Source organism: Gossypium raimondii, chromosome 5 (genome assembly GCF_025698545.1).
Source record: "Gossypium raimondii isolate GPD5lz chromosome 5, ASM2569854v1, whole genome shotgun sequence".
Lineage (NCBI taxonomy): Eukaryota > Viridiplantae > Streptophyta > Magnoliopsida > Malvales > Malvaceae > Gossypium > Gossypium raimondii.
In genome coordinates this window covers 32831616-32843543 of record NC_068569.1, presented here as the reverse complement: position 1 = coordinate 32843543, position 11928 = coordinate 32831616, and the positions used below count along the sequence as shown (strand labels likewise).

General features: G+C 34.3%; 1 protein-coding gene across 4 annotated transcripts; it reads right to left on the bottom strand.

Moving 5' to 3' along the window:
* Nucleotides 1-2055: 2055 nt before the first annotated feature.
* On the bottom strand, nucleotides 2056-8321 carry LOC105771361 (uncharacterized). 4 transcript variants are annotated; one of them, XM_012592801.2, is made up of 5 exons: nucleotides 7703-8320; nucleotides 6585-6623; nucleotides 6013-6248; nucleotides 5073-5865; nucleotides 2056-4936 (listed from the first exon to the last, which is right to left on the bottom strand). In XM_012592801.2, exons 3-5 carry the CDS (start codon nucleotides 6244-6246, stop codon nucleotides 2739-2741), a joined length of 3225 nt encoding a protein of 1074 aa, XP_012448255.1. In that variant the 5' UTR covers nucleotides 6247-6248; nucleotides 6585-6623; nucleotides 7703-8320; the 3' UTR covers nucleotides 2056-2738. The 4 variants fall into 4 exon arrangements, with proteins under 4 accessions (XP_012448255.1, XP_012448254.1, XP_012448253.1 ...); XM_012592800.2 differs by lacking the exon at nucleotides 6585-6623 and having other exon boundaries at nucleotides 6013-6263; nucleotides 7703-8321; XM_012592799.2 differs by lacking the exon at nucleotides 6585-6623 and having other exon boundaries at nucleotides 7703-8319.
* Nucleotides 8322-11928: the final 3607 nt, after the last annotated feature.

Sequence of the window (11928 nt, the reverse complement as noted above, 5' to 3'; positions counted from 1 at the left end):
AACCAAAATTTGGGGAAAAAAAAACTTCATCTTCTGCATCTTAACTGCATATCAGTAAATTGAAAACCCATCATCAATCAGTCGACTAGCATTACATGCTCTGAAAAGAAACACTAAAATAACAGAACATCTCCAGTAATCCTTAATACATATAGCAATTTAATTAATTAAAAAACTAAAACATCAACACATATAGCAAGTGGGGATAACATTCCTTTTTTTGTCCCTTGGATGTCTGTCTGTCTGTCTCTGAAAAGGGAAAAGTTTCACAGGTTGTATTATTGAGGAAAGAAGAATACTGAGAAAATCAATTGATTTGGGCGAAAAAGAAATCATGGAAGATGTTGGAGAGGTCTAATGATGGTGGTGAGTTGTGGGTGTAAAGATGGAGAAGATGACGAGTTTTGGGTTAAAAATATATTAAAAAGGATGAAAAAAAGCAACAGATGTCATCATTTTTGACAGGTCAAATTCTAATACCGTTAATTAGAAATATTATATTGATACCATATTAAAAAATTTACAGTTTCCAAATTTGACATTAAGCTTTAGTTATATTATGTTGCTATGTAATGTAGGGCTGAGAAGAAAAAATCCGTCCATTCTAACGTCTTTGGACGGTTTTCAGTTTACAACTTAAAAATGATAGTTATTTGAATCAAATTGTATTTTATTTTTAATTTAATTTTAATTTTATATAATACAAAATGAGTAAATTACATTTGTAGTCACCCAATTATTGATAAGTTTCTTTTGTCACTCAAAAATAGTCATTCAACTATTTGATTTTTCTTTTGGGTCACCAACTGTTAAATGGTTGATGGAAAGATGATATGGCAACTTTTAACATAATGGTAATTTTAACCCTCAACATTTATAGATTGTGTCTATTTAGTTTTTTTTTTTTAAATTTAATCCTCAACATTTACACATTGTGTAATTTAATTTTTTTCTTTTCAATTTTGCTTATCTTTGTGACCCTTCACTTAAAAAGTTAAAAAAAACGAATCTATCAACTAATTTTGATTAAAATATACCAAAATTAAAACTTCTACAAATCCAAGATAATAATTTGCATCTTTTCTTGTTCTTTTAAAATTAACCCTCAATGTCGAAATAAAAGTAAAAAAAAATTACACAATGTGTAAATGTTGAGGTTAATTTTTTGAAAGAAAGAGTAAATTGACATAATATATAAATATTAGGGGTTGAAGTTACTATTATGCCAAATTTAGAAGTTGTCAATGTATCTTTTATTAGTAATTCAACGGTCGGTAACAAAAAAGAAAAATTGAATAGTTGGGTTACCAAAAGCAGAATAAGTAGAATAGTTAAATGATCATTTTGTAACTTTTCATAGTTGGGTGATCAAAAATAGATTTATTAATAATTAGGTGACTACCAATATAGTTTAAGCATTTTATATTTAAAATTTGTTTAAAAATATTATATAAAATTATTGATCAAATTTTCTAAAATATTTATGAAAAAGTTTTGAAACTTTACCAAATTGTATTTAGAAGCCATAGAACAGAATTTATTTTATGAAAATGATAAAAGATTAAGAAATGAAGGAAATTATAAGGGCGTTTTGAAAAGTTCAAAAGAGAAGTGATGGAAGTTTAGAAATTCAAGACTGCACTTTTCTTTTCGTATTATATTTATTAAAAGTTATGAAAACTTTTTATTTGTATTTTACGAGTTAATCCAAATTCTCTTTTTTTTCTTATCTATTGGACAATTTTAATTAAATTAATTAATTTCTTTTTAAATGAGAGGTGAAATTGCAAAGAAAATCCAGAAATACGATAATAACCGCTTCACCTTAAGATAATGAAATTTACAATTTTCACAATTAATATTTAATCTTTCTATTTTAATTAATCCTGCTTCCACAAGGATATTACTTATATTATGACATTAACGTTAATTTTTCTTAAAAACATTTCTAGCTAGATTCACTAGATCAATTTTCAAAGCCCAGGCCTGCAATTTAAGAAAAATAACCCGCACATATTAGATTAATTAAAATATTTCTAACATTAAAAACACAAATACTAAATATAATCATCATTGAACATAAATGTTTTATAATTCCAAACCTAGGCCTGGCCAACGCCATGATAAATAACACTATCACAATCATTGAACATAAATGTTTTATAATTCCTCCACGCTCCTCTTCTTCACGTGTTCCCCCTCAAACCACATTAAAATTTCAACTAGTTTCAGGACCAGAACTTCCAACACTTCCTGCTCCACCCGCTCTAATCCAAACTCACTTAGCTTCAAATGTTATTATTATTCATTAAATACAACCATTTGACATTTTTATATCACAATAATGGTTGCCTTACATTACATGCCTCACCTTTGTTGTGGTAAAAAGACACAACCATCTAGCTTATGCTTCTCTATCTGTAATAGCATTACGTTTCCAGACATTTACCAAAATAAACCAACCAGACAAGTAAAATTCGGTGCCACGTATCTTGGGAACAATTCATCCAACCTTATTTATGGATAATACAAGTTGTTTGTAACCTAACCACCCCAAGACACACATTCCAGTGTACCCAAATTTCATGATTTTTTTTTTTTTTTAAATGTACAAAGGCAAGACCCCCATGGATAATTGATAAAACCTGCCGATGAAGCAAACAATGAACTACTTCCCTCTATAGTATTTTTTTTTCTCAATCAATACATTAAAATCCTGTTTTCAATCCATTACTAGGTTAATGCAAGACAAGAGATGGAGGATTACCTGCGGGGCATCTCTGCCTGCGAGGCCGCCTAGTTGTCTTCCCCCATCCTGTAAGGCTTCTATCCTCCAACCCCACTTCCATATTACTAAAATGCTGCATCAATGGTGTGCATGTTGTCGCAGCTACCGAAGCCGGAGGAGAGGAGTTTGTTACCAACGATCGCCTCCCCCTGCCACACCCACTTCTGGTGGCGTTTCTTCTTGTCAATCCCGATTGCCATGAATGTCCCGTTGCTCTCATAAGCCCTCCAAATGTCTGAAGATCTTCGGTTACCTCGTGCCTTGATAGGGAAGCAAGGCCTGGAAGGATGTCCCTTCGGAAGTCCCTCCGCTGCCTTCCTCGCCTTCCCTGGCCCTTTCGCGTTCGAGTTGTTAACAAAGAAATAGTCCCAGTTTCTTCCACTTTAAGGTTTTCAGGAACCAGAGGTTCAGGCATATAATCCTCTTCCTTGGTCTCTGCTAATTTCAAAACCATCAATTCAAAATTATCAATCTCTTCCAATGAAGATTCATCTCGATCCCCAACTTTAACTCTTGAAAAAGCCTCGACCTTGCTCTCAAGATCCTCGCCAAAAGAGGAAATTGTCTCGACGAACCAATTAAGGGGGTCTATCTCAGCAGTTTCAGATAGATTGCAATTGACATCATCCAAATGGCTGTAAAGACCTGATGATGAGATGGCAACTATTGCCTCAGCTGCACTCTTAATAACTTCATACTGCAAGCAATCATCTTTGATTTGCACCGACTGTGGAAGTAGTGCACATGCCTTTCCCGATAATTCTTCTGCATAAATGGCATCCTCAGGCTCGGGAGCCGGCAGAGCTTCCAAATCTATCCCTCCAGTCATCTTCATGCTGGTGCTAGGAACAGAGGGTATAAAAGAAGCATCATTCTCATCAACACAGGAGTTCAAGTCAATTTCAGGTCTGAAACTTGAAAACTTTGTATTCACTTTCTTCTCTATGACAGAATTCTCTGCAACAGTGTCTTGGCCCACATCTGGAATCGTGGCATCACAAGGTAAGTTAATATCAAGTAACCTATTTCTCCCCTTATTTTCTGCTTCACCTTCAGCTGGCTGAGAAACAGATACATGCGGGGAGGTAAAAGAAGACTCATTCTTAGAAATATAACATCTCTCAAAAATGGGAATCCCTAGAATCTTTTTATTGTGCAGGCATTCATTTATTTCACTCCTGCTGGCACCGATATTATTGGAGAATGGAACTGACTTCATATCCTGTATCAAAATTTGGTTGAAGCCATTTCCGCTCTCATTTTTAATGGTTGACTGGTCTGGAGAAGATTGAGTGAAGCTCAACTCTCCAACGTTCAAATCCATTCCTGCAATAGGGGACTCATTCTTACAAGCAGGCTTGGCTCGCAGCCATGGCAGACCTGGAGGATGGTCCTCGTGCTTTCTTCCTCCATCTATTTGATAACCATGTTGCAAAACAGGTTCATTAGAAGAACTATTTAAACGCCTCACATTCAAATTCACATCACTTGTAGATTTCATATCTACGCTACTTGAGCAATTGTAAAGCTTAGTTGAACCATGAGTGGTGAAGTGCTCATAGACCCCCTTACTATCATTACTACAGTTTGGGTGATCATAACCGAATCGAATTGCAGGTTCGTTGGACCCTGATGATGATCCATGATAAAATCCATTCCGTTTGGGCCATTCACCTCCAAAACCTCGGTTAAGTCTAGAATTGCAACTCGCCTGCCACTTCTCACCAAAAATCCCATTGCTTTGGGGTGCTATCACGGAACTCTTACTACCGGATGAATTAAAAAATGGGTGACTCTGAACTGACATTGACTTCTGGCTTAGGCCACTAGAAGGCTTTTCCCAAGAGGAAACTGAATGAGACCACTGCTTTACCGCATTGGAAGAAGCAAATGGATTCAAACTAGGTATATTGGAAGTCGTGATTAAATCTGGATAACTGTTATTAGAGATTTCACAATTTCTTCCTGGAACTTCTAAGCCGTGAAGCATTCTCTCTCTAGAGAGATCTGCCTTGCTTTGATCAGTCAGAGAAAAAGCTGGAGGATCACGGGCTTTGTCAAAAAGAACGCGTACCTGCTGAGATGATGCAGGCAACTTCTCAGGCTGAAAACCTTGAGAAGTAGTTACTAAGTTGCTTTTACCATTCCCTGCAAAGCAAGACAATATTCACATGAGATAATCAGAAAAACATGCAAAATTATGACAGAGACCGAGTCTCACTTTTTTTTTTTTTTTTTGTCTAGCACCAAAAAGAAAATAATAGACAAAACATTATCTATGGACCTGCTTCAAGCACATGGGAAAAGAATCCTCTAGCATTTCCATTGCTTTCAGCATGTATATTATTTGTGGAACTATTATCACTTCGAAGATGAGAATTCACAGAAATTTCTTTTGCCAAACCAAGCTCTTGCTTAGGTTTCACAGACAGTTCACGGCCTCCATGATAGGCGTCATGGCAATCAGAATATGCAGAATTATTGGTTTCTTCGATCTGAATAGGTTCATTCAAGTCGGCCAAACTATTTTTACCCTTCAAACATCTTGAAGCATCGCCTGAGCAACCAGTGTTCCCAACATCACCACGGAATAGCTTCTCAGCGTTCTCAGGCCTGGTATTCCCATTACCACTTGGAAGATATCTTGACATGCCAGATTCTAAGTCATCCTTGAACTGCACTGCTTCTTCAGGATCAATGTACTCATCCGCCGGAAGTTGAAGATCAAACATTTTCCTTCTCATTTTTGTGGGTCTGCACTCTAGCACCTCAACATCCTTTGAGTTACCTCCATTTTGTGACAGAAAGGAACCAGCTTGGATACTGCTTCCCTTCATGAAACTCAGGGGAGAATGACTATGCTCAACACCAGATATCAATGGTCTAGCACAAATGGAGTTTGCCTCAGGGAAGCTGGGGATATGCCATTTATGAGCATTTTCAGTTGTAATTTGCGAAGCTAATGGGCTTGATGACAATGATGGCCCAATAGGAATCTGATTTTTTTGTAATTGTTTCTTCTTTATTTCATCCATCAACTCCCTTTGAATCCTGTACAAGCGATGAAGCTCAGACACCTGGATAAAGACAGAAACCTCAGATATTTAAATATCTACGAAACAAAATGAAGAGTAAAAACAAGCAACGGTCAACTTCATCAAACATGACACGTAAAAGCCTTATACAACTAAACACAGGCTAACAGACAGTAGAGACCCCATTACCTGAGTCTTGAATGTCGCCTCATGCTCAAGCATAGTTTGCTTCAAAACATCCTTATGACGCCCAGGATATGCATCGGCAATGGTCCTCGGGAAAAAACTACTGTAATACCGACCATTGGTCAAGGTGTTATCCCCATAATAAAGTGGCCAGCTACAACTGTTAGAGTCCTCATTGAGATCCCTCATTGAGCAATAGCCTGGAAGATAGCTTTTAGACTGCACTTTTGTTCCCATTCCTGAAATCAACAAGTCTAGCTAATTCGATATAAACAAGCAATCAAGAGTACTAGAATCTTAATAACTATTGACCTAAGGAAATTACTTGCTTAATTAATTACAAGTAAATATCAAAAGAGAGAAATTTTCTCTACTTCTCTTAGTATGAATAACTTTTTAAAAGATGAGAGAAAAATTCTCTAGCGGAGTTGGATTTTGTTTAAAAACTTGGAACATTAGTCATTGGAACAAAATAGGACACCCTTCCACTGCTAATGCACAGATCCTATCCCGCATGAACCCAAAAACAAACAAAAATAACAACAATCACAAGCAATTATGAGATGAATGCCTACGATCAAAAAGCAACCCAAGAAGAAGGAGCTTCAAACCACCTGTAACATCAAAGTGACAAAACCCAGTTGAATGCCTCGCCAATGGTGGTTTCACAAAAAATATAGAAAATAAGAAAACTTCAACGATGATTGAATGATCAAAACCTAACAACTTGCTAAGGCACCAAACATAATTGAAGGAACCACTTCTATATTTACCAAACAATATTGAAGAAAAATCGCCCTCATTGATGTTATCCCCACTTTAAATGATGCATGCTACAACAACAGTCTCATCAACTAAGAAGCTCAAGGAAATCATACATAAAAATAGCCATTAAACCATCAAATCGTCACACCTTTCTTTGGTAGAATATGTCCATACTCTAAAATAGTTCCTATACATAGTTCCAGGCTTCCAGCTAAAATGTTAAAAAGTTTAGCCCTATCATCTATGGTAAGGTATCAAATCATAAATTCATAACTAATGCCACCAAAAGTAGACGCATAAAAACCAGGATTTAGGAGTTATAATACAAGTCCATACATCATTAATTAAAAACCATACTCACTTCATAAGCATATTGAAAATTCCCAGACAAAGACAGAATTCAGTGGGAAAAAAGGAGCTAAAAAAGAAAATTAGGAACCCTATGATCAAGAAAGCACAATCCTATTATATTTATGAAGCATATGGGACATTAATATGCTAAATTAATAGACTAGATCCCACATAACTAATACCTAAATTTATATGACAGATTAGCAAATAATAACATCTAAACATTTCATTAGAAAAGCTATAATCATCCATCAAATCAAAATTACCAACAAACCCAATCCAGAAACCATAAACTGGAAATCAAAAGCAAACAAAAATATCTAAAAAAGGAGGAGGAAACCTACAGTTGAGCTAAAGGGGTTAATTAACCCAATTACAAAGCCACTATACCACCCCCAGAACTTATCAGACTTGAAAAAAGGGGGAAAAACTCAGGCAAAAAGGAACAAATAAATAAATGAAAGGAAAGAAAAGAAAAGAAAATCCAATTGACTAAATCATTAGCTATTTTTAAAAAAAAAAAAAGAATCTATAAGTCAAATTAACAGAGTGTGGGAAAAAAATAACAGAATTTTACCTCAGACCCACATCCTCTCCTCACCCTTCCTTCAAGATTCTCCCATGGATTTAGCTCTTTTTACTTTCGCATCACAGATAACCCATAGCTCCCAAACTTCCCCAGAGAATAAACAAAGTACAAATCTTTACCCCCCAAAAAAAAAAAATACAGCTAAAAAAACAACCAAGTGGGTGTTCTCCTGACACCATTAAAGGAGCTTTGATCACCATCAGATTGAATTAACAAACAGCATGAAATTTCGATCTACAGGACCTCTCTTCTCTCTCTCTCTCTCTCTTAAAAAAATTAAACAAAGAATAATTGTTGAAGTTCTAAATTTTAATTTATGTTTCTAGAGAGAGAGAAGAAAAAAAGGTTTAAAGGGGCAAAAAAAAAAAAAAGAGTTGATTTGCTTTGGTTTGGGAAGAGGGGATTTTAGAGAGAGAAAGAAAGAAAGAAAGAGAGAGATCCCAGATAAGAAATGAAATCTTTCACACAAACAAACGACCCTTCTAAGAACAGTGACATGAAATTTGTCAACATCCGGTCGCTTTTTATTCTCTGCTTTTTCTTCACTTCTTCTCTCTCACATTATTTATTTTTCTCTCCTTGGGTTTTTCAGAAACTACACCTATACTATAATCAGATATTATTATTTAGAGAAACAGAATTTCTAGATTCTCTCTACCTTCCTTGCTTTTTACTCCTTTTTTCAGATATTTAACAAAATTATACAAATCCCAGCTTTATCCATTTTTAAAGACTTTTAAACTTCAAATTTTACCTCTTTAATTTATTTTCTTAAAACTAATAATTATTGTCGCTGAATATTTAATGAAGAACTGCAACTTGAATATTATTTTTGCGGTTGAATTCAACTGTTTCATGAATCCAATAAATTAAATATGATATTAGGTCGGACATTTATCATTTTTAATTTCAATTTATCTAGATATTTGTAGAAAAATGAAAAGAAATCCGAAGCCAAAAGGTGTAAGTGGTTAATTAGATTAATTAGTTAATACATAACATACAACAGACATAAATGGGGTCCTCTAACACTGTTTTGTGTTAAAAGATGAGTTTTCTTCAGGTTTAAGACACATAATTACCAAATTAGTTATTTATTTTCCAATAAATATGATGTTTCTTAAATAAAATCTTGAGTTCGATTATTCCCATTATTTAAAATTTTAATATAATTATTAAATACAGAAAAATCCACTTAATTAGCAAAGGAAAATGGAAAATTACCACTAGGGGTTAGAGTAATTAATTATTCAAACGTCTAATTAAGTGAAACCATTAATCTTTAACTACTAATTTATAATTATATGTTTCCTTTTTAATCAACTGTTATGATTATGGTAAGAATTTTTTACAAAAGAAAATGATGTTTTACATGGTGGAAGTGGACTACAACTCACATAGTTAATTAAGTTATTAATTTACAATTTCCACGAAATTGAATATTAAATAATCTGCCCAATTTCTCAATATAAGGTAACATGTTACAGGAGGATAAAAGGATAATGACAAAATACGAGTTAAATTATGAGTTTGTCAGAAATTATTACATGTTTTTGGGTAAATTTTATATATACTTCGTTTTTAGGAAAAATTTAAGATTTTATATGTGGGAGAATAAGTCGATTTAAGAGAGAAATAAAAAAGGGCGTCCAGCAAAACGTATTTTCAGCCAACAATAAAAAAGTCCGATAGCAAACCTTTTTCTAACAACTAATTTTCTTCCTTTTGCATTCAAGTCTCATTCTCTCAATTCTCTTCAACTTTTTAGTTCTTAAATTTTTATTTAATTTCTCTCCAAATTTTGTTGTTTTAATTTTATATTTCATAATTTCTTTGTTTTTAATTAATTTTTATAATTGCAATTCGGCTTATTGGTTTCGATGGCAAGCACATTTTCCAATTGTAAATGGTAAGAAAATATTATTAATTTTTAAAATTTTAATTAAGTTCATTATTAAGTTGTTAACATTATTAATTTTATATTTTTTATGTTTATATAATCAGGCCAAATATCAGATTTTAGAGACGTACTTACAAAATTTAACTACAAGGGCACCGCATGTTATTGAACAACACTTGTAAGAGGCAAGATTCTTGCACGTGTCTCATATGCTCAAGGGGACTAAATTGGATCCCACCCTTATCAGCGCTTTGGTAGAAAGATGAAGACCCGAAACACACATATTTCATCTTCCTTGTTGTGAGTGTACAATTGCACTCGAGGACGTAGCTTTACAACTCGATTTACTGGTAGATGGGTCAGTCGTAATTAGGGTAATGGTCGTTGGCGATTGGAGCACAATTTGCGAGCAACTATTAGGCAAGATGTCGACCAAGTTTTTTAGTAGTCGGGTAGAGATGAAATGGTTGGAAAAAAAATTCAATTATATCGACAACTCCGCGAGTCCATTGAAAAGAGGTTACTTGGAGGTCTTCTAATGCCCGAATAAATCTCGAAATCTAGTTCATTTAAGGTGGCTACTACAACTCGTCGACTTGAAAGAAGCAGGGTAACTCAGTTGGGGATTAGTTGTGTTGGCCACATTGTACCGAGAGATGTGTCGGGTGACACAACTACAAAAAATTAAAATCAGTGGTTGCATACTCTTTCTACAATCATAGGCATGGTACCAACTACCATTTTTACGTCCTCGAGTAAACGCCCTTTATTCTTTCTCACTTGTAATAATGTAAAATTCATTTGATAATATAGTTATCATAATATTTTTTTCATTATTATATTTTTGAAATAACATATTATTTGAATAGGTGAAACAATGATTCGAGTCATGTTGGTATAATGGACAAGCTCGAAGATATCAACTACTGTTAGATCAATGATTGAAAGTCGAGGTTAGTTTTTGAATTTTAAAATTATATAATATTTACGTAAGGATTTGAAATTTAGTATTAGGTAGATAATAATATTTATAATTTCGTACTATAGTTTGAATGGATGTTATACACTGATCCGATAATTCAAGAATGCATCCCGACTGAATTTTTGGCCAACCATAATATGTGGCACGTGAAGGTGCCATTGATAGTTTTCGCAACGATAGAGATGCACAAATTTGATTGAGTGATGCGTCAGTTCGAGTTTAGGCAAAGTATTACGATGTCATCCCAGGACATTGAAGAACTGCACAAGGTCAACTTGCAATGGAGAACCAACGAAGATTGGGCAAAATTCCACGAGAAATATATCTACATTTGGGAACATAGGTACGATTTTGGACCAAACAATGAAAAACTCTTTTCCCTTAGACCAAACGATTGCGGAAATATGCAAGCTCATTTGCATATCAGTTACAAAACTTGGGACATACCGATTCAGTACCTGACACTATTGCCACAAATCATTATATGATTTATCCCACATGTTATGCATATTTTCCATAGCCTTCTATTTTATGACTCATGCCATGTAGTACAACACAGTATAATCGTACTGACTACGAATATTGGCAATCAAAACCAACACGGGAATCCTAGGACTCATTTTCACCATAGATAAGATAATGTCAGAGATCATGTTAGAATCTAATTTAGAATGATCCTGTGTCATACCTACAATAACATAAGTATTTCAAAATAAGTAATACAATCTCAAAGATGAGGTCAGATTCTAATCTTGAATAATTGTGTGACATACTTGCGACAACACAAGTATGTGGAGCATTATATTTTTTAATTGTCCAGAACTCCATCTTATTTCTCACAGATATCATGATTTTTCATGAACATCTATTGTCACGCATTGCACACTTGGCCTCAAATTTTTCTAATTGGGATTAATTAACATGGAAGTCGACCACATGATTTATATTGTACCACTTCACTGCAACAACAAAAAAAAGCATATTTCAAAGAAAACTCAATTCTAACTTATAAATCACTGACATTTAAAGAAGAACTTGCATGGTCCGGTCTTCTATGAGGGAATTCTGGAAATTCTAACCCACCTTCAGCATGGAGGCCGACATTATACATATGGGCCAAAGGTGCATATGATGTGAAATCCGGATGGGTTCTTCTAGCATTTTCGGATCTTCACCGTCAGAACCACTCTTTTTTAGTTCAGAAGATAATGCAATTTCCAAACCACTCAGCTCGAACTCCCGGATTGGATCATTATCAGATTCAGAACCCTCTTTATTTTTAACTCCCTCTTCGTTCTAGCTCCATGTTCATTATCAACCCCAGTTGGATGT

What these genes read in the sequence shown, in the direction of transcription:
- LOC105771361 (XM_012592800.2), bottom strand. Translation starts at nt 6,246, where the DNA reads ATGGGAACAAAAGTGCAGTCTAAAAGCTATCTTCCAGGCTATTGCTCA. An exon ending in AGGCGACATTCAAGACTCAG is followed by an intron (nt 5,866 to 6,012) that starts GTAATGGGGTCT and finishes GTCTTTATCCAG; the next exon opens with GTGTCTGAGCTTCATCGCTT. An exon ending in TTCCCATGTGCTTGAAGCAG is followed by an intron (nt 4,937 to 5,072) that starts GTCCATAGATAA and finishes CTTGCTTTGCAG; the next exon opens with GGAATGGTAAAAGCAACTTA.